Raw genomic sequence first — 21,829 nt, 5'->3', positions numbered from 1 at the left:
GATCTATGCCCTCTTCATGAGAACTCACATATATGGCATGTGTTCAACTATGAGAACATGCATGCTCAGAGGTGTGTGCATGCATTCACTTATGTAAGAGTTCAGCTGTGTGTGCTCATGTGTATGTGCACACATCCAACTGTGCGTACATGTTCACTTGTATGCACTGACGTGCATGTGCCTGTATCCCCTGCATTGCCATATGCTCACACTCCACACATTTCTGGCCACTCGCCAACACGCTGCTGTGTGCATGCACGTGTGTACCCCGGTGTGGGGGTGTGTACCCACTGTGAGGGTGTGCACCCACTGTGGGGGTGTGTACCTCACTGCACACGTGTGTACCCCACTGTGGGGGTGTGTACCCCAGTGTGGGGTTATGTACGGGTGTACCCCAGTGTGGGGGTGTGTACCCACTGTGAGGGTGTGTACCCCAGTGTGGGGTTGTGTACGGGTGTACCCCAGTGTGGGGGTGTGTACCCAACTGTGGGGTTGTGTACCCACTGTGGGGGTGTGTACCTCACTGCGCACGTGTGTACCCCACTGTGGGGGTGTGTACCCCAGTGTGGGGTTATGTACGGGTGTACCCCAGTGTGGTGGTGCGTACCCCACTGTGGGGTTGTGTACCCACTGTGGGGGTGTGTACCCACTCGCCTACACTCACACTGGCCCCGTGCACTTGTGCTCACCCTGGAGCATCCCCGCGCCCCTCCCAACATCTGCGCACGCGCGCGCCACTAGCGCCCCCCCCCCCCCCACCGCGCGTGTTCGCGCGCACCTGCGCTCCCACACCCCACACGCACCTGCACGCGCATGCCCCGTCCGAGCAGTGGCGCCGCCCAGCGGCCGCCGGCGCTCCTGGCGAGCAGAGCAGTTCCCGGGGAAGGCTCCGGGCACCCCCCTGCTGTACCGCGGTGAATCGGGACAGCCCGGTGAATCGGGGCACCCCGGAATAGGCTCAGCAGCAGAAGCAGTACGGCGACATCCCCCCGGGCACGGCCACCCCCTCCCCGGGGCTGCCCCGAATGCTCTGGCAGCTATGCCCCGAGAGATTGCCAGGGAAAACCCTGTATCCACTACCCAAGCGCCGTGACTCCTACATGCATCCCGGCGGAAGAGTCCGGGCACTGACCCGTGCCCCAACTCAGCCTAGGAGCACTGGGAGCAGAAGACACCCTGCCCACAGCTGCACTTCAGGTGCCCCCTGGGCCACGGGGGCATTCAGCTTCCAAGAGCTTGCTAAGCCTTGATTCATCCCAGCTGGAGTAATTACCCTCTCTCTGCTCCAGTGCCACTTGTTGGGGCACAGGGACAAACCATGCAAGAGACAGCTGGAACAGAAGTGCAGCTCCTGCTGCTGCTTTACTGTTAGAGATACAATGGCATGCAGCAACATGCAGGCAGGGCTGCTGAACCCCACCACGAAAGCAGCATGGCCACCAGGGGGTGCAGTCTTTGGTCCTAGCAATGATTCTGGGGTCGTTGAGATGGAGGGAATGTTGAGGACCCCACTCCTGCCAGGCACCATCCCACAGTACAGCCAGGCAAGTGTGAAGTGTAGTGTTTAACAGGCTAAAGGGTAGCCCAGAGCAGGGGCAACAACACAGCAGGGCTGCTGCTGGAGCTCACAGGCAGGCATGGATGCTGCCTGAACCCTGGGCTGGGTTGTCCAGCTATGGGGCCACACCAAAGCGCTGCTGCCTACGTGCCTCCCAAAACGTTTACCCCCCTGCCCCAAGCTCCTGCTGGTTGCATTAAACCCCTGCGCAAAATCAGTATGAAGGCACCTGCTCATGCCATGGAGACAGGTGGACAGTGGCAAGGGTGAAATCTAAGTGCTATTTGTGGCTGTTACAGCAGAAAGGAGGGGACACGTACCCCGTTTTGTCCTTAATGTGGTTTTTCCTCTATTAATCCTGGTGTTGAGCTAGAAGCTACAGGTGAGGGCTGGTTGAGGCTGAGTTGTCTCCATGCCCACAGCATTGGTGACAGAGAGTAGTGCAGGCCTCAGTGTATTTGTCCCAGCATCCATGCCCTGGCAGGGTACCATCCCAAGACACAGGTACACAACACCTACTGGCACTCACCTCGGCCCCCTGTGGTCCCTCAGCCAGCAGGGAGTGGGTTAAGAATCTGCTGGCCGGGACCATTGTTTCTGACACAATGAGGAGGAAGAGGATGCTGGGGCTGAAATTCCTTCAGTTCCCCCCCCCCCACAGATGGACAGAGCTGGGCAAACAGACAGGACAGCCGGTGAGCACGGTTTAACCCTTTCAGATGCTGCATGAATAGTAGCTGGGGGATGTTTAAGGCATGTGGTGCAGCACCAGATACAAGACAGGCACTGGTGTCCAGGACAAGCTAGAGGGACCTCATAGGCACAGAAAGACCCATGAGAATGGTGGTAGCATCCATCCATCTGGTCTTGCTGGGCCACAGGCTGCTGAATGGCCAGAGCCCATGACGGCTCTGTGGCACAACTCCTGTCAGCACCTGGACTGGCAACCCCCTCCCCTGCTTGGTAAATCAGAAAAATAAATAAAAGGCAGGGGCTGGACAGATGAACAGACACAGGGAGAATCCACAAGGGGCTGGATCCTCTTTGGTAGCAATCTGGGATCACAGCCAGGATCCCAGAGGGAGACTGGGTAGGGGGGCTAGCAGTCCTTGGAGGCCTGGCCAAGGCTCTCACGCAGGCACCTGAGCTGTTCCTGGCCCAGCTTGATCTTCTCTTCCAGCTCTCTCTGCTCAGCAATGAGGGCTGACTTCATCTTGACGAAGTGCTGGTAGTCCTGGAGGTGCTCAGGGGGCAGGTACCGTGCCACCATGGCACCCACTGCCTCCTCACGCCGCCCCACATGCTCCTTCAGCTCTTTGGCATCCTCCAGCTGTGCCACCAACAGCCGCTGCTTCTCCCGCAGGGCCAGCTGTGGGAAAGACAACTGGCATTGGCAGGGCATCCCGCAGCCCAAAACCTCATGGGCGAGGGTCCCCTCCCGCATGCCCACCTTGTCCTCAGCAGGGGCGTGTGGCCCGAGGCTGCCCAGGGCAGTTTCCACCCGGGCCAGGCGACCCGAGAGGGAGAGCAGGAGGTTGACCACCTTGTCCAGGTCACCCACGAAGAGGCGGTACTTGTCGAACTCCCCTGGGGTGCAGAGGGCTTGCAGGCGAGCAGCCACATCTTCACCCAGTGCCCCATTGGCACTAATGTCCTCCTGCAGCCCCCGCTGTGCCTCCTGCAGCACCACCAGCTTGCGGCTCAGACTCTCGATCAGCTGCAGCTGCCAGAGCAAAGGGGTCAGGGGGAACTGGGGCCACTCCCCATGGGATCGGGGGACTGGCACGGAGGCGTAGGGGCGCTGTGCTGGGGCCGACAGAACAAAAGAACCTTGCGGTACTCCAGGTTCCCATGAGCTACTGGCAATTCCCAGTCCCCACAAGAATCTGTCCATGTCCCAGAGTCGGTGTGCACCTAATGGATGCCCCCGTCCCTGTGGGTATCTGGGAACATCCCAGCCCCTGCAAACATCAAGCATCTGTAGATGCCACTGGTCCCCACGAGCATCTGGTGAGACTCCCAGGTCCTGCAGGCACCTGACGATGCCCCTGGTCCTTGCAGACATCCGGCAATGCCCCAGGCCCATGTGAGTATATGGTAATGTTCCTGGTACCCGCAAGTGTCCAGCAATTACCCCCATGCCCATGAGTGCCTGGTGATGTCCCCAGCTCCCAGGAACAACCAGTGATGCCTCAGTCCCCGTGAGCATCCAGAAATGCACCCAGCCTCCATGAGCACCTGGCCAGGACAGTGGGGAACCACAAGGGAATTGGTCCCAGTAGGGTCTTGTACCTTCTTTTCCACTAGCTCATGGTCCACCTCCTCCTCCTCATCCTCCGAGCTCCCCTCCACTACCTCCGGCAGCGCCTTTACCTTGTTGAGTGGCTCAGTTTTGCCCACTGCAACACCAAAGTGCACTGGGAAGGAACTGGAGCTGGCAGCACTCCTGGGAGGCAGCGAGATGGGCTCAAAACCTTGCCTGGGGAGACAGAGATACAGCGATAAGCACTGGGGGGTGTCAGCCTGCTCTTGGTATGGGGCCCGGTGGTGTGACAGCCCTACCTGTCCTGTGCCAGGGCCTCCAGGTGCCAGTCCTGCTGGAGACACTTCCGCCAGGCCGGTCGCTCCCCAGCCACCAGCAGCTCACCCATCACCTCACTGGCGGTGCCAGGGGAAGCCAAGGGGGCCAGGACACTGGCCAGGGAATGGTCCCTGACAGCCACGTCCCACAGTCGTTCCTCAGAGTCCATGCAGCGGGGCTGGGGCCAGCTGCCCTGGCAGCTCACCCCCTCCACTGCCCCAGAACTGGGCTTAAGTGCCTCCGGCAGGGCAGGGCAAGAGCCACAATGCAGGGACAGGGAGCACTCACCCACCCCACGGGGACTGGCACGGTCTTGCTCCTGGTTCTGGATGAGCCTTTGGGGCTGCTCCTCCATCTCCCCAGACCGCTTCATCTTTGTCCGCTTCTCCCCGGCTCCTGACACCCTGTCAACACCCACCCAGGGCATGTCAGCTCCCCTCAGGGCTATGGCCATGCCAGGGAAAGAGGTCAGGGACAGGGACAGTCCACAACACAAAAAAACCCCACACGGTGCTCTAAGGATTAGGATGCCCTGATACAGGGTACAAGAGCCCACCCCCATGCCATGGCACCACTTACCTGCAAATTTCAGCATTGGCAGCATCAGGCCCAGGAGTCCTGCGGAGTGATCTGGGGGCCTCAGGTCGGGGCCAGGCACCTGACGGAGCAGGGGGGCAAGCAGTGTGCCCCCAGGACTGGCCTTTCTGCTCCCCGGTGAGGCTCTGTGACCGCTCCCTCACTGCCTCAGCAATGCTGCGGGTTGGCATTGGGGCAGCAGAGAAGGCAGAGCCACGCCCAGCACCATCTGGCGGGTGCTGGGATGCCCGACGCTGTCTGTACTTCTCCCAGTTGGGCGGAGGTGGGCGGGGAGGTGGGGGGCCCTTCTTTTTGGGGATGCTGGGAGGGTCCAGCTTGGCACGGAAAAGGTCCTTCTGGTCACAGCCCCAGGGGCTGGAAGGTTCCAGGTTGAGATGGCTCTCAGAGAAGGCTCTGCCCCTTAGTGGGCGGTGCAGCGGATCCGGGGGACTCTCAGGAGTGTGGGCCAGGCGGTCACTATCCCACAAAAGGTCATGCGTGGATGTGGCCCGGTAGCAGGGTGGCCACTCTGGCTCAGTGCTCTCAAGGCAGGTGTGGAATGGGCCAAGCCTTGGGAAACCGGGCGGGTAGCTGGAGAGCTCACTAGGAAGAGAAGGAGGCACCAGTCCTGCCATACACAGTCACCCATCTGGCAGTTCAGGCCCGTTTCATGCCCTGCCTCATTTACCCCAGCTAGTCATTCAGTCACACTGGTGGGAGAAGCTCAGGCTTATCTGCTGGGCACAGTTCCCCAGAGATGGCCCCAGAACCCTGGGGAAGGGTAAGGAGGGACCACCTTTGCTGTGGACATCTCCTCACACACCCTTGCCCTGCGTGCCTCCTTCTGCCTCAAAGAGCACCAGCCAAGGATGGCCAAGGAAGTATGGGAGGCACTTTCTACATCCCAGTCAAAATCATGGCAGTCCCCACATCCCCCAGGCAGTCCCCACATCCCCTGAGGTCCCCACTGAGTGGCACACACATCCCAGCATCGTGGCATTTGGCATGGGCTCACCTGATGGACTGGCTGACTTTCCTGGTGACTGAAGGTGGTTCCCACTCACCCTGAGGAAATTCCTGTGTGAGGGGGAGGCAGTGTGAAATCCATCCCCCAGCACCTCTGTCCCATCCCCATTCAGATGCAGAAGACTTGCAGGCAGTCTGCAGGGCGAATGGGGGAACAGTACCCCCCACCCCAACCCAGGGTCATAGTCCAGGGGTGCAAGGGAGTGTCAGTGCTGCTCCCCAGCACAGTCCCACAGGGCATTACTCACTGGGACGAAAGCTCTCCGGAGGGGCCAGGCATCACTCTCCTCTCGCCCAGGATGGGTAGCTGGGTAGCAGCAGTCAGGGCAGCGCACCCAGGACACAGGGTGACAGCGGCATGTGTGGCCACGGGGCCGTGGTGGCGGGCACAGGTCCCCTCCACAGTAGTGGTAGGGCTCAGGGCGCAGGGGAACCCCGTAGGGGTAGGAAAAGCCCCGCAGGTAATCCAGCTCCCCTGGCCTCCCCAGTGGCTTGTAGCAGTGGGGCTGCTCCCGGCAGCACTCAGCATAGGGGCCAGCGGAGCCAGGGCGGCTGGGTGAGGGTGGGCTGTAGGGCTGGTCCACAGAGAGGCGGCGGACATCCCGGTGCTCAGGGCCAGGGGGCTGGAAGGTGCTGGGATCACCTGCTGGTGGCTTGCTGTGCCGGGGTGGTGTCAGTCGGCTGCTCTCCTCAAAGAACCGGCGGCGGTCGGCAAAGGGCAGCAGGACTGCTTCGTCGCTGCCCCGTGGTGGTGGGGAGCTGCAGGCCGCCGGGCCCTGGCTGTAGCCCTCCAGTTCACTGTGGCTGGGCGAGTGTTGTGGCTGCAGCTTGTTTTCCGGGGACCAGCGCCAGCGGCCCCTGGCTGTTGGCACCACCCGCTCAGGGGACAAGGGCCCTTTAGGGGCTGGGTCAGGAGTGGGGATGCCCCGATCTGCAGAGCGGCCAGAGTTCCTGCTCTCCTCACTCGGCGCGGGGCTGAGACACCCAGACAGGGCAGGCTGTCGCTCTGCCAGTACACTGCCCTCTGGGGGCTCCTCAGTTTCCTCCACTGGCTCCTCACCAGGCAGAGGTGCACCAGGACCCCGGCTCTTCTGCAGCTGGGCCTTGCGCCGCTGGATCTCGTTGCGCAGGCTGGTGGCAAAGCGGTCGCTGCGGCGGCGCATCTGAGCAGAGCGGTGGGGAGGACCTCCAGCCCGCCGGGCCCCTCCCCGGCTCTCCTCCTCCACTGGCCCCTCAGTGCTGAGTACTGGGCTTGCCCCCCGGCCATCCTGCCCGCAGGCTTGCTGCAGCTCAGGGCAGCAGCGGCAGGGTGGTGGGCGGCAGCCAGGCTCTGGGCAGAGCGGGGGATCCTGGGCAGCCCCTGTGGTTCCCCCTCGGCTGCCCTCAGGATGCAGCGGAGACAAGGTCCAGTGTTGCCCACCGGGGGCTGGAGAGGCTCGCCCGCTGTTGGTGCCCAGCTGGAGAGAGCGGAACTGGGAGGCCAGCAGTTGCTCGGGAGCACTGTGACGGTGCGACACGTGGCCCTTGAGAGGGGACAGCAATGGGTTGTCACCTGCTGTTGTGGCATCAGGCACTTGGTGCATGCTGTCATCCACGTATGGCTGGTTGTCAGACTCCATGCTCTCCCCCAGGAGTGGCTCAGCTGGGCAACGGTCCGGGTGGGAGCTCAGCATGTAATACTGGTCAGCAGAGAGACAGTCTTTTGTGGGGTATGGCTCCAGTTTCCTCCTGCCCACTATTTCTGCTTCCCCATCCCGCTGGCAGAGGAAGGTGTCAGAGATCCACCGGCCCTTGGCATGCAGCATATCCACTGACACTGAGGCCTGGCACTTGTCCCCTCTGCCAGTTGGGGCTGCTCGCAGGCTGTCCCTCCTGACAGGGGGCTGGGGGGGCACTGGTGCCCGCCACGCCTCAGGGTGCCAGCTGGCAGATGGCTCAGCCCCTGTGGTCAGGTAGTGCCTGTCAGGGGCTTTGCGGGGGCCTTGGAGGCTGGAATCAATGGACACGGCCTCTTCAGGACGGAGAGAGAGGGCGCAGTCAGAGGCAATGGAGCTGGCAGAGAAGGAGCTGTACGCCGAGTCCCGCTTGCTGTGGTACATGCCCTGGTCAACGGGTGAGGGGTCTCCTTCATAGCAGGCCTGGCTGGGATGATCCAGGCTCTCCATGCTCCCGATGGAGCTGCTCCGGTCAGTGCTGCAGTGCCAGGACAGTGGGTTCCACTGCAGGGACAGCTTGCTGCTGCCTAGCCCCACGTCAGTGTTACAGGCACCTGCTGCCCCTCATCCAGCTCCACAGAGATTCCAAGGAGCCCATCCCCCCACATACACCCTCCTGGGACAACGGAGCACAGGGCAGCACTACCCCAACCTGCCCTTCACCCCCGGGTTGGGGCCACCACCAAGGTTGCCTGGCACTGGCAAAGGGAACAGGCACAGGGAACACAGGGTGTGTGTGACTCCAGCCACTCGAGACCTCCCAGGTCTGGCAGCCGGGGCAGTGGGACTAAGCAGCTCCTGGCTGTCTCCAGCAGAGCCACCGCCCCTTCCTGCCGGGAGCCGGGAGTAAACAGCCAGGGGAAAGGGTAGTGCAGGATGAGGAGGGATGCCCGAAACTACTGTGCGACCCCCTATGCCACCCCCACTGCCACAACCAAGGGGTGTCCTTGTCTGCACTCTCCCCTTGCACAGTCTCATAACTGCCCCCAGGGTCTCACCTGACATCACACCCTGAAGGCCAGGAGAAGCTGAAGGCATCAGCCGGGCAGTGCATGGTGGGGACGTCTGGGCGGCTTTCGGCAAGTTTGGCCACGTGCCAGGAATGGGGCCGGAAGACGGGCACGTTCCTCCTGCCAAGAGCAACAGCGGGAAAGGACAAGAATGGGGAGGAAGCCAGGCCAAGGAACCGGGGCTGAAGTCACTTCCTACGGGGTTTCCTGTCCCCCCCAGGCCAGTGCCCGCCCAAAGGGGATGGCAGCAAGGAGGGTCCAGTCCTGCATGCACCCGGCACTGGGCAAGGGGATCTCACAGCTCACCCAGCTGGCCAGGGCTCCCCAGACTGCAGCATCCCTGTTGCCGCATTAACAGGAGACCTAGGACACAGCCCCTGCATAGCCCATAGGCAATGACCTGAGCAAGGCAAGCGTCTCTGCTGGGACTGGATTAGCTCCACCAAGGGACACTGGGGCCACATCTGTCTCCACTGCAAGCCTGACCTTCCCCCTCGTTCTTTTGTCCCTCAGTATCTGCAGCAAGCACCAGCCACGTCATGTCTCTAGGAAGGGTCCTGTGCTGGTCTCTGTCCCACCCCTCACAGCATCCACAGGAATCTCCAGCCCACCCAACAAATGCCACTGCACAGACATGGTCAGAAGCCACCTCCTGTACCTCCCTACTGCCAAGTGCTGCCACATTTAATGACTGGATAAGAGTGGCAAGCTCTTATCAGCACAGGGACTTCCCAGAACCCCCAAACTCACCATGGATGATGCTGAGCCCCAGCACAGTCCCGTGGGATCCCTGCCCCTTGGGCAGTGCCCTCGCGCCGTCCCTGCCCCTGAGTGCTGCTGGAGCTGGACTCAGTCAGGATGCAGCCAGGGAATGGATGCAGTTGGAGGGGCTGGGGGGGAAGGGACTGCAAGGCCCAGCCCTGCCTCTCCTTCCTTTCCCAGGCAAGCAGGCAGGCAGGAGGCAGGCAAGCAGGCAGGAAGGGAGAGGAGCGGCCACGCTTGAGGATACCGCCCAGCGAGGGGGTGGTGAGCCCGATGCACTACCCTGGCTCTGCTGGATGTGGCACCCCCACTTAGCGGGAGTGCTGACAGCAGCAAAGGGGCTGCTCCCCACCCTGTCCCAGCAAGGGGCACCTCCAGGTTCCTGCCAGTCCCCCAGGCAGGTGAAGCCCCAATGGCCCTCCCTGTGTCCCTTCCACAGCACTGCCAACCTGCGAACAACCATCTTCAGAGTGCGGTAGGAGCCCTTGATGAGGATGAGGGCCTCCTGGCGGGATCCGTACAGTGGGGTCCCGCTGATGTTCACCAGCTCATCACCTGGCTGCAGCCGGCGGGACAGTGCAGCCTTGCCCCCATCCTCCACCTGGGTGACAGAGAGGGGCATCAAGGGGGGCAGGGGCACAGCCCCCAGAATATCCCAAGGGATGTTCCATGGCCACCGCGTGTCAGGGGAGAAAGAGGCTTCCGAGAAGGTATCTGAGCGCCAGGCACCACAGAGGGATCTGTGGGGCCAGGCTTTCTCCCTTCTCTGGTCGCGTGAATTTCTGAGCAAGAGCATCAGGGAGGGGAGAGAAAGAAAAATGTCCCATCCCAGCAGATTCCCTCGCAGGCAGCACAAGGGCCCTTTGTCCAGCATGGATGCCAGCCCCCTGCTGCTGCTTCCAACCCCACACTGAGCCTGTCTGGGCACCCGTGGTGATTTCAATGCCCAAAGGATGCTATCCCACCCTATGTGCACATAGGAGACAACAGTAGAAGTGCTGAGCCCTGGCACATGCCTACCCTCCCTGACACCCACAACCAAAATGAACCTGGCACCCTGTATTGCTGTGCTTAGAGGAAGTATAGCCATGGTGCTGCCAGCACATGAGATCCGGGCCCATGCCCTCTGCCCTAGCTGGTAGGTGCAGTCCTGGCAGCCCTGGGACAAGCAGTGCCCGGCTGGGCTAGGCAGTGTCCATTGCCAGCACTGATCTCTGCCCATCCTGCCTCTGCAATGGCCAGGGATTGCCAACTCCACACCACAGGGCTGGCAAGCGACTGGAGCTGCTTCTCCATGGTGGAAGTAGCACAGGGCATGCAGGTGCATGGGGCAGGACCTGGGGTGCCCCATGCCCCAGTGTGGATGCGGCAAGACCCTATAGCCACCTGCACGGCAGAGCTAACCTGGCCCCATGCTGAGGCTCCTGCACCCACCCTGCCCATGGGCTCTTCACCCTGCCCAGTTGCTCCCAGCCTGGCCAGGGAATGACCTCTGTTCAAAGTGCCTGCACGACCAGTTTTGGGCAGCAGCCAGACCTCAGTGCCAGGGAGCACACATGGCTTCCTAGCAGGTCAGTCATTGTGCATATGCCCCTGGGCACCACTTTCCAGCCCTAATGCTGGGCAGGGCTCAGGAGGCATTCCACTACCCCTGGACAAAATGTCACCTTAGGAGGGAGAAAGGCAGGGGCAGCCAAGCCTCCTGCCCAGAGCACCACTGCCCCATGGCTTTGCCTGGCACAGCTGTGCCCAGAACCAACAGCTCTCCCATTTTTCCAAGGATCTTAGCACTGTAATGCCATACCCAGGCTGGGCACAGCCCAATGTGCCTGCCTGTGCAGGCAGGCTGCCCTCCTACCCAGATGTCAGCCATGGGGCGGCCTTCCTGGCAGGGGACCCTGACTGTCTGTGAGGGCTCCCAGTCCTACCATGCAGTCAGTGGAGCACCTGGGTTTACCCCTTGCCATGCTGCTGCCCACCGCCAGGCACCAGCAGAGCGTGCAAGGGAGGCTCCACCTTCACCTCAGTCCTCTGTCCAGACACGTGCCCACCTGTCCTGGCCGCCACCACCACGGGGATGAGCTAGAGATAAAAGGTGTCCCCACTTGCTGCAGGACACCACTAGGTCTGCACCCATGTCTGGGCGATCACATGCACTAGGATGGACAGGCTCAGCCCTGGCATCACTCACAAGGAGCTAAATTTGGCACAAACAGCCCCTTGTTCTGCCTTTGCCACTAGTGAACTAAGCACTGGCAACTAAACGCCACTGCCTGCTGCCCTGCCTGGCTGAGCCAGCCCCGGACACTTCCCAAACGCCATCCCTGGAGTTCTCTCTGGGCCCCGATGGTGGGCACCAGATGGCTCACGGGAATGTCTGCCTGTCTCCGGAGAAACTTGTCTTAGGACTCCCAAGCAGAACAGTGCCAGAGCTGTGCTCACCCTGCGCCACACCAACCTCCCTCCTTGCCCCTGACGTGCTCAAGGAAGCCTGTGCCGGAGGGCGTTTGCAGCCCCATGGAAGGCTTAAGATCGCATGTGAGCACCGCCGTGGGACTCTTCCACAGAAGGATTCTGCCCGGAGTGGGCTCAGAGGCCAAACTCAGTCATCGTGTGCGGGGACGCCCTTCCTCTTTCCGGCCCGCACCCCCCGCGCCACAGGCGAGGGCCGCCCCTCTCCGCACACACCTCGGCCGGCCGCAGCGGCGGAGCGGTGACCCCGGGGGACCCTCCCCTGAACGCACAAAGCGCTGGAACAAGCCCCTTTTGTCTACCGAGCACACGCGGCGGCTGCGTGTTCGTGGGAGCGCGGGGGCCGATACCCCGCGGCCCGCAAGCCAATCCTCTTCTCAAAAGTGGTGAGTGAGGAACATCCCTCCTCCGGCAACCGGCGGACCCACGGGGACCCATCACCCCGAAGGCCAGCAGCGAGTGGGGACGCGGGCAGTTACTCCTTCGGCGCCCGGCTCCCCATCCGCCGGCGGTGCCACCTCAGGGCGCAGGGCTGGGACCGGAGCCACTTTTCCAGCTCCCCCAGCCAGACCGCGCTGGCCGCGTCCCGCCGAGGGCGTGGAACGGCCCGGGGGCGCAGTCGGCCCGGCTCGAGGCACAGAGCAGCCCCGGGGCCGCCAGCCCTGCCCGCCGCACCCCGGCTCAGCAGGACGGCGACACCGGGCGGGCAGGCGGCCAAATCGTCCGGCGACAGGGCCCCGTCCGGGCACGCCGGACGGTGGCTATTGGAGTTCCCCTGGCCGCTGCCTTGCGGGTCTCCCCGCGGAGCGATGCCCTGGCGGGGGGGCGCAGGAATCGGTGACCCTCTGTGTGGCGAGACGTCGGGGCCGCAGGGGTCACCCTCACCATTTGCTCCCGACTGCGGCCGGTCTCCGCTCGGCAGCGCACCCCGGCGCCAACCCCGTCCCGGGCACGGTCCTGCCCCTGCGTTCCAGGGGTGCCGGGGCATGACGGGACGGACTATGGTTCCCCCACCGTGGCACTAAACGTCCCGTACTCTGGTGCCCGGAACGCCCGTAGGTGCGGCACCGACGGATGGGCACACAGGGGGCTGACCTTCCCCGGCTACAGCCCGAGGGACGGGACCGGGAAAGACGTGAGGGAGAATGTGGGGGCCGCCCCCGACGCCAGCCCAACGGATGTGCCAGAGGAATTTCTTCCTGCCGCCGGGCCCGGGCTGTCCCTCCGCCCCTCTCGCTCTCACTCTTCACTGCGACTCTAAGTGGAGGGCCGCGGAGATCGTAGGTGCGAGTGGCCGTCCCCATCCCGCCGCGCCAGGATACAAGTCCCCGCGGCCGGAGCTCCCCGCACCCCCGACGCCGCCGCGCCCCGGGTGTCCTCCCATCTCCCGCGCCCCGCCACGGGCGAGAGGCCCCTCGCGGGGGGATGTCGCGGAGCCCACGCGGGGCTCTGCCGGCGATTCCTACCTTGGAGACGATGAGGGGCTCGCCGTGCTCTAGCCCGCCGCGCAGCGTGAAGCCCCAGGGCGCGCCCCCCTGCAGCTGCACATGCACATACTGGGGGGCGCCGGGCCGGCCCTCAGCCCGCTCCATGGCGGCTACAGCTACAGCCCCATCCCGGCCCGGCCCCGAACTGTGGAGGAAATTACACCCCCGCCCGCCCGGGCTGAGCGGCGCGGGGCGAGTGCGGGGCGGGGCCGCTCCGCACCGGGACTGCTCCGCCGCCGCCAATGAGGCGCGGGGGGACGGCGGCGGACGGTCCGGCACGGCACAACACGGCGCGGCTCAGCGCAGCTCATGGCATGGCTCTGCACACAATGGCACAGCACAGCACCTCTCTACTCAGTACCTTGGCATGCCGTCCTTTAGCTCAGGGACCTGAAGTGAGCTGCTTGGCTCATCTTGGTACAGCCCAGCTAGCATATTTCAATTCAGTCCAGCTCAACCCAGCGTGGCCTGATATGGAAGGCTGGCAAACCTCAGTGTAGCACGATACATCACAGCTCAGCTCAACGTGGGATGGCAGGGGGGCCAGCATGAGTTAACTGACCCAGCATGGCTCAGCCTGGCATGCCTCGGTGCAGTTCAGCTGGGTTGGCACATTCTGGCTTGTCTCAGCTCAGTTCAACATGACACAGGGCTGGCAAAGTTAAGTTTGGTACAGCACAGAACAAGCAGGGGTCTCATCTAGCTTAGCTCCAAGCAGGGCTGGCAGAGTTCAGTCAGCAGAGCCTGGCCTGGCTTGACTTAGCTTTACCATGCACAGGTTCAGCTCAAAATGACCCAGTTCAGCACAATATGGTGCCACTGGGAACGCACACCAGTAGGGACTGCTTAGCACAGTTTAGCCTGGCATGGTGGCAGTTCAACAGCACTCAGGTAGGTACAAGGGGGTGGCAGTAGGGCGATGCAGCCCCCCTGGCTCCCCACCATGTAGTCACACTGGTGCCTCAAGCTCCATTGCCTGCAGGCCAGCACATGCTGCTGGCTTCTGTCTGACCTACCCATGCCAGTCCCCACCCTGTCCATATCCTGCCAGGCACCTTAGGGCATACCTGGCAGTTTGGCCGTTCTTCACCCTTGTCTTTTCCCTGCTACACCCAGGAGAGGCAGCTGTACCACGGGGGGAAATTGAGGCAGGGGGAAGAGCCGGCAACAGCAGCCAGGGATGGTGGGAGTGGATCGGCATGGATTCCCAAGAGTCCTGCTCCTCCCTTCCTGCCTGGGGCCATGACTCTTACTCATCTCCTTCCCAGACAACCGGCCTGGAAAGCTCTGCTCTGCAAGCAGCGCCTGCAGCCCTGGTTGCCTGCCGCGGCCTGGGAGGGTCAGCTTGCAGTGCCAGGCTGGTTCATTCAGTGCTGGAAGGGTCTCAAGTTTTTCATGGTAGTCCCTGTCCACAAGCACCTGTCTTGAACTCTGCCTGCTCCCTGTGCAGTCAGACCAGTACAGCCAGAGTGTCACAGGGCACAGGGGGAGTGGTACCTGGGCTATTTGTAGTGCTAGAGCCCACCCAGGAGAGATTCATAGCTCCCCCCATACAGCCTTGACATGTCCACCACTGACATGTCCACCACCCCAACCCCACCTGCCTTGTAATGCCCCCAAATCATGACTGGCTGCTGCCATGGCCAGACTTCCCAATGTTCACTGGCTTGTCTGCCCCTTGTGCGCTTTCCCAAATGAGTAACAAGGGCTGCCTGGCCAGGCAAGAGGGCTCTTGTGCCCTGGCTCTTCACATGGCCCCATAGCACACTTAGCACCACAGACACCCCTACACAGCCCTCCCAAGCCCCATAGCACTGTGCCCAGCTGGCACCAGAAAGAGTGGCAGCAGACACCAGTACCATCCCTCCAGCTCTCCCCATGTCCCTGTGCCTTCACCAGTGATTCCCAACCAGTGTGCTCACCCCCTGGCCACTTCCATCCCAGCAGGAGAGCAACAGTGTACTGTGGGTCGGGGCACAGCACCAGGGACTCTGGAGGTGGGACTTGCTGCAGCTGCCCACACCACACTGTGGTGTGCCCAGAGGGTCTTTCCCAGGCAAGCACTGTCCCCAGTACAAAAAGTGACTTGAATGGCCCATGCCAGAGAGAGAGTGAGCATCACGCTCACCTCTCAGCTTTGAGCAGGTTTTGGCAGAAAGACCTGGAAACTGGTCAAGGTAGGCAAAGTTGCGGGCATGGTGATGATGGTGGCAGGATGATGCCTACAGTGAGGTACTTCTGGCTTACCCAGACATACTTACCACTGCTGGGCTCAGGGTCGCTCTGCTCACCCATGTGTCTTAGAGCCAGCTGGATAGAGTGAGGCACTGGGCAGCCTGGCTGTGCTGCGGGGCTGTTGGGGAGCAGAACTCCAGGCTTTGTGCCTGCTTGGGGCAATGCAGACCAGCATGCAGCAATGGGCACAAAGGTGATGAGCCGCTGATGGAGTGTCAGCACAGAGTGGAGGTAGCTGGAGGGACTCTCATTGCATGAAAGCACCCTCTCAGGCTCTGTCTGGCCCCACTCCCCTGGGACCCAGGGAGGTCCTGCCTCTTTAAAACCTGATTGAGTCCATGCCTTTAAAATGGGCCTGGGCAAGGACCTCCTATCCTGTAGGAGGAGGCTGAGCTGAAAGCAGGTGGGCTGAGTGAGCTGGTCCTCCCACCCCACCCCACGCCCCTACCCCAGCACCTTTACAACTCCCATAGCCAGGCTCTGTTGGGCTAGCTTTGCTCCTGGTCTGGATTTTAGTCTGGAATTTGTATCCCTTTTTGCATACAGATTCCCCCCACCTTTCTGTTCCTGTACCAAGCTGAAGCAGCCGGTGTGGTTGTCCTGTCTTGATAGGAGCTGGAAGCACCCTGGGATCCTTTTGCTGGTGCCCACAGTCAGCTCTGCCTCCCAAGTGAGGAGAAGTATAACTGCAGGTTCTCCCTAATTCTTCTGCTGGCCAGCCCCACCTTGTCCCTCTTACCTGCTCCCTGCCGACACTCACCTATCATGGCTATGCCCTACCCTTTCACCAGCCTCCTCCTTCTCCTTGTTCTGCCCCTTTCCCAGGCTGCGAACCAGTCCCCATTGCCCCTTGGCTCCCTGCCTGCTGTCCCCACCCTGCCCCTCCTGCAGGCGCTGCAAACGCGGGCTCCAGGCAGCCCAGGCTGGCAGGCGGGACCAGCCAGCGGGCAGCCCCTGCGCTACATGCTGAATCTGTACCGGCGTGCTGCTGACCGCGAAGGCCGACCCCGCCGCAGCCGCAGCCTAGGCACCAACACCATCCGCCTGGTGCAGGCCAGCTCCCATGGGGGTCAGCCCTGGGCAGGTAAGGAACCGGTGAGCACTAAGGATGGTATGTGTGCTTAGCAGAGCTAGCAGGGTGGGCTTGAGCTCTGAAGGTGAGGTCTCTTGCCTGCTTCCTTCCCCCTCTCTACAGTGTCCTGGCTGGGGTTTGCTCTTGGCTGTGGGGTTCCACTTGGCAGGAATCCAAGGCTCTGCCCCAGGGGTGAGATGGGCAAGGGCATAGCTGGCCCTTGTGTGCCCTTCTTCCTACTCTGCCTGATGCTCTGCCAGGCTAATGGTGTTGGTGGAGAGGATAGGAAATGTTGCAGACTCTTTGCCCTTCATTCCACCAGCAAGCCTTGTCTCATGGCTTCTGTTTGCTGCAGCTTCTGCCTTGTGATGGGGCAGATGGCTGTCACAGGCTCTGCTGTGCTGTGTGGGACTGTGGCAGCACCATGACAGAAAGGGGTGCTCCACAGTGCCTCCTGCACTATGCTAACAGGGTACTGGTCACTGCTTCCCTGCAGGTCGCTGGTACTTGCAGGCCCTCACCTACCACATGGAGGGCCAGCCAGAGGTCGAGCACCTCCTCAGAGCTACTGTGGTCTACCTGCCCAGTCTGTCACTGGCCCACGGTCGCCTTCTCTGTGCTCTGGAGCTGGTGATGGCTGGTGAACCACCCAGGATGCTGCTCAGCCCTACTGCCCGTTCCCGTGATGGCTGGGCTGAAGTTGATGTCACCCCTTACCTGGTGCTGGGGAACAGCAGCATGGGGAGCCTGGCACTGCGGCATGTCTGTGTGCGTGCTGGCCGACCAGGAGGCCACGATGCCCCTGTGGCCCCCGGCCACCCTTTCCTCCTTCTCTACCTTAACGATACTCAGGCAGGGTTCACACCTCTGGCAGCAGAGCCCCACCGACACCGACGTGATACAGGGACATTGGCTCATGACCTGCCCAAGAACCTGCAGGAGCAGGGAGGGGAGAAGAGTGACTGTTCCCTCCGCCCCTTCCCTGTCAGTTTTGCACAGCTGGGCTGGGACCACTGGATCATCGCTCCTCACCGCTACAACCCACGCTACTGCAAGGGCACCTGTCCCCACCTGCTCCGCTATGACTTCCATGCACCCAACCATGCTGTGGTGCAGAGTTTTGTTCATCAGCTTGTGGATGCCAATGTGCCCCGGCCCTCCTGTGTGCCCTATCGCTACAGCCCCATCAGCGTCCTCATGATTGAGCGCAATGGAGGCATCCTGTACAAGGAGTATGAGAACATGATTGCAGAGTCCTGCACTTGCCGGTAATTTCCACTGCTCCAGCACATCACCCCTGGGCTCTGCCTCTTCCTGCAGATCTGGACTTTAGGGTTTATCTTGCTCTGCCTGGGGCTCACTTGGCTCATCTCCCCTCCCCATGCAGTGCTGCTCAGTGGGGAGGTTTTACAATGACAGTTTTTTGTAAATTGTGGGATTTTAAAGGCAGGAACCTGTGCTGGGGTGGTTGCCCCATGGCATCTGTCCTTCCTGCAGCCCCCATGGCTGCTGCCTGGTTTTGGTGGGCAGGGGGGCTTGGCCTGATGTTCTCAGATATGAGCTGTGTCCCTAAACAGGAGTACCAAGCTCTTAGGAGGTGGCTGGGAGTCTCCTGGTGGAGGGAGGGTAGGAAGTCCAGGTGTCTGTGTTTTGCATCTGACACACTGGTGGTGTCAGGATCTGATGTGACCCTGCCTGTGGCATTCCTTCCCAACTCACGTGCACCCCATCCATATCTAGTCTCAGCTGCAGAGGCATCTCACCAGGCTGAGAATTTGGGCTGGAGTGAGGAAGCCTCTCTCCTCCCCTGCAGTTCTGCTCTGGAAGGGCTGTGAAAAACTGGAGGGACCTGAGCTGCCATCTCTGCTTCCGGTGCTAGAGGCGAAGGCAGCTGCCTGTGCTGGGCTCTGCCTGCTGTTTCCTCTGACACACCTGTTCTTCAGCTCCTTGCCTTGCCCTCTAGCAGGGCTCAGGTCTTGTTCCCAGAGGTCAGATTCCTGTTGCAGATGTCTCTCTACCTTCTTGCACTCTTGCTGTCACACAGGCCTTGGGCTCTGCTGGGCTCCTGGCATGTCCCTGTTTTCAGAAGGGTCAGTCTCACTCTCAGCACCCCTGCTGCCTGACTCTTCTGTATTTCTTGACTGTGAATAAATAAATTGATTGATTTTGCTAAAGATCATCTTGGCCTGTTCTTGCACTGCCCCTAGGGTGCAGCAGGTGCACCCTGGGATAGGTTGCCCTAGGCTGTATCCCTGTGCCCTGCCTTTGTGCTTTCACTGGAGGGGGCGGGTGTGGGGGTAAATCCCAGCTGGTTCAAGCAGGGCCTATGAGAAGTGCCTCCCCTGGAGCATTGACCTGCCCTAGTGCAGAGGAGACCAAATGTGGCTGCAGGCAGCTGCCTCCATGGGTCTGGGAATGAGAGATGCCCCGCATCCCTCTGTATGGGGCAAGTCCTAGGAGACCATGGAAGAGCAATGAGCCAGGTCTCCTGGGGCTGTCTGTCACCATGGCCAAGGCATTTCTCTGCTGTTGCTATTGTGGGTAGGTATCTGCAAACAAACCTGACTCTTGCTGGATATGATGCCCTGTCTGCAATGCTGGAGCAAAATTTCCATTCTTTGAGCAGCAAGGCATAGGTGGCAGCCATCATCCTTGGTACTAGTGCTGTCATCTGGGTGCTGTTTCTTCACAGCTCATGCTTTTCCAGGGTCTCCTCTTGCTTGGGGTCCAGCCCCATCTGTTATTGCTGGCCCAAGCTCCATGGGGTTGTTTCAGCAGTTTTATTTTTCCCGTGTTTGCCGTTGGATGGGCTGCTGTCAACTCCAATCCCTCCCTTTCCTGCCAGTCTCAAAGTTTCTTTCCCATCCTGGAAGACTGAGAAACCACAGAGCCCCAGGTTCTCTCTTGCCCCTTGTCCCCATCTAGCCACATCTTGGTGATGAGTGGGGAACATCTGCTTTTTTGGAAGCTCACAGATCTGAGCCCTATCAATCATTAACCATGTTCTGTTGATTCATGCAGGCAAGTGATGATAAAAGACATGGAGAGGGGCATGCTCCCAGCCCTGGATACCCCTAGATGCCAGTGCCCCCCTCACCCCCACCCTGCTGCCAGCACCCCTTGGACCAAGTGGCACCTGGAGAGGGGTGAGCACTGGAGTTTGTCACCCCAGCCCCATGTCCATTTATGCACTGTGCCAACAGGCTCTTGAGTCTTTTGGGATGGGCCCCTTCCTTTAGAACCCATGGGTGCCTAGGGGCTGCTCCAGCAGCAGGATCACCTCTGTGCTGTTTGTGGGAAAGGTGCTACCACAGAGATAGAGGAGCAGTGATTCAGGGAAAGATTCACTGTCCCCAGATGACCCCAGCTCTGTGCCTGCATCATTGCTGGGACTGCCAGGCGCAGGGTGCAGTGACCCTGGCCTGTTGCCTGGGTTGCACCTTGCGGGGATGATCTTCCTGCAGATCCCACAGCTATGTGAGCCCCTTGGGCACAGCCTGGCATTCCATTGGGGACCACCAGGAATCCTGGCTTTGGGGACATGTGCCCCAACCCACCCTCAGGTAGGGATCTTGCCTGTGGAGCTGCCGCTAGCCCCTTTCTCTCCCCCAGGCCAGCTAGTGCATCCCTGTTCCCTTCTGCCTTGTTCGAGCTCCTTCCCCTGCCCCAAAACCCCACACTGAGGCTTTGCTTTGTTTCCACAGGGTGCCCATTCACTCTCCCTCTTGCTGCCCCTCCTAAGTGGGCATGAACACCTCACACCCCACATCCTGCAGGCTGGCACTGGGCAGAGGGGGGATGTGTCCCATGTGCCCTTGCAATGCTGGGGTAAATCTAGGCTGGGCACAGTACAGGGGCACCAGGATGGAGATCACCCAGCTGTGGAAAGCAGGTGCTCCCCAGGCACCTTGCCAGGACTGTAGCTGGATGCAAACGGTGCTGGCCAGAATCCAGATTCCTTGTGGGTGCCCTGCAGAGATACTGGCAGCCCCCAGCTGGGGCTGTTTCTCTGCCCAGGGCCACTGAAATATTTGTGCAGAGCCATTACCTGAGAGGAGCAGTGCCTGAGAGGAGGCACTTGACAGATGGAGTTTGTAAGACTATGGAAGCCTCAGCACTCAGAATGGCTGACAGGGCCAGTGCAGTCCCCACTACCATCCCCAGGAATCACCATCAGCCTAGCACTACTCCTGTCCCTCCTCTTGCTTCTTTACAGCGCCCTCCAGGGGGGTCTTGGACTGAAGGGCAGGTGCCAGGTGACTCAGGACATTCCTCACTTCCCCATCTGCCCTTCTGGGTGTTCCAGGAGCCCCAGGGGGTGGGGAGGCATGTGGCCTCCCAGATGGCCCATGCAACACCCTTCTAGAGGATGGAGAGCAGCAGACCCCTGGGTGCCCACTGCTGACACAGCACTCAGTGTGTCAGCAGGGCCTGTGGTAACTGGGGACCCCTGCTCATTCCCTGCATCACCCCTTGCCTAGCCTTGTATGCATGCCTGGGACTCTTGACATCTCTCATCCCTACAAGCCCTGTGGCCTGCTCCTTGTACTCTGATGTCCCCAGCCATGGGGCCTCACAAGTAACCCAACCCCACCAACTTTGGGAGTTCTCGACTCTAGGACCCCCACCCCTACATTATTCCTCACTGCCCACCAGGGACCTCCTGTGCCCACCATTGTGGTGTCCTCCAGTTCCAGTGACTCCAGCCTAGGCACCCCCCCAGCAGAGCCCAGCTTTGGCACCCCCATCCAGCTGCCTCCAGCTCAGGGATGCTCTCCCTCTGGACACCCTGGCATAGTGCTCTTGGCTGCTCTGCCCCACAGGGCTGGGGGTGTGCCCCACCACAGTATGAGTGCCGAGAGCCACTAGCATCCCCAGGAATGTCCACTGCACACTAAAGTCCCCAGAGACCAAGGGACAGCGTGCACTCACTGCTGGGACAGGACTCTCCAGCAGCCATATGTCCTGTGGGCTGGGCCAGGGGGAGACTGTGCTGCTTAGCTCCCCGGGGCCATGCTGTGGCCCATGGGCTGCTCCAGATGCTCTGTACAGAAAATAAACCTAATGCACCCTGCCCATATTCAGCACCTTCTTGCCTCTGCCCAGCTGTGCAAAGGCAGATTACATGGATGACAGGGTCATGTGTGCCTCAGGGTGGCACATGGCACCTACGGGGTCCTGTCTCTCTCCCCACAGCTGCAGAGTCCAATGCAGCACGCACTTGGCCCCCACCTACCCAAAAGGGCCCCCGGAATGAGGCGTGCTGTAGTCTTCAGGAGCCCACTGTGTGCCCAAATGCTGCTGGTGCACCTGTGTGGGTGCACATCTGTATGAT

At 61.1% G+C, this 21,829-nt stretch overlaps 2 protein-coding genes across 7 annotated transcripts; one reads left to right on the top strand and one right to left on the bottom strand.

The window, feature by feature from the left end:
* Window positions 1-1,192: 1,192 nt before the first annotated feature.
* SHROOM4 (shroom family member 4) lies at window positions 1,193-15,751 on the bottom strand. Of its 6 annotated transcripts, none has more exons than XM_064712897.1 (10): window positions 13,167-13,442; window positions 9,678-9,829; window positions 8,455-8,586; window positions 5,990-7,934; window positions 5,731-5,792; window positions 4,719-5,318; window positions 4,121-4,543; window positions 3,851-4,037; window positions 3,009-3,359; window positions 1,193-2,927 (listed from the first exon to the last, which is right to left on the bottom strand). In XM_064712897.1, the coding sequence occupies exons 1-10, from the start codon at window positions 13,290-13,292 to the stop codon at window positions 2,658-2,660; spliced, it is 4,248 nt and encodes a 1,415-aa protein (XP_064568967.1). In that variant the 5' UTR covers window positions 13,293-13,442; the 3' UTR covers window positions 1,193-2,657. The 6 variants fall into 6 exon arrangements, with proteins under 6 accessions (XP_064568967.1, XP_064568965.1, XP_064568970.1 ...); XM_064712898.1 differs by lacking the exon at window positions 13,167-13,442 and adding an exon at window positions 15,449-15,751 and having other exon boundaries at window positions 1,194-2,927; XM_064712895.1 differs by lacking the exon at window positions 13,167-13,442 and having other exon boundaries at window positions 9,678-11,651.
* Window positions 15,752-15,949: 198 nt separating this feature from the next.
* BMP15 (bone morphogenetic protein 15) lies at window positions 15,950-19,654 on the top strand. The gene is made up of 2 exons (XM_064712901.1): window positions 15,950-16,506; window positions 16,991-19,654. Exons 1-2 carry the CDS (start codon window positions 16,188-16,190, stop codon window positions 17,764-17,766), a joined length of 1,095 nt encoding a protein of 364 aa, XP_064568971.1. The 5' UTR covers window positions 15,950-16,187; the 3' UTR covers window positions 17,767-19,654.
* The last annotated feature ends 2,175 nt before the right edge of the window (window positions 19,655-21,829 follow it).

This window comes from Zonotrichia leucophrys, chromosome 4A (genome assembly GCF_028769735.1).
Source record: "Zonotrichia leucophrys gambelii isolate GWCS_2022_RI chromosome 4A, RI_Zleu_2.0, whole genome shotgun sequence".
In the NCBI taxonomy this organism is placed as follows: domain Eukaryota; kingdom Metazoa; phylum Chordata; class Aves; order Passeriformes; family Passerellidae; genus Zonotrichia; species Zonotrichia leucophrys.
This window is presented reverse-complemented; position numbering and strand designations above follow the sequence as displayed.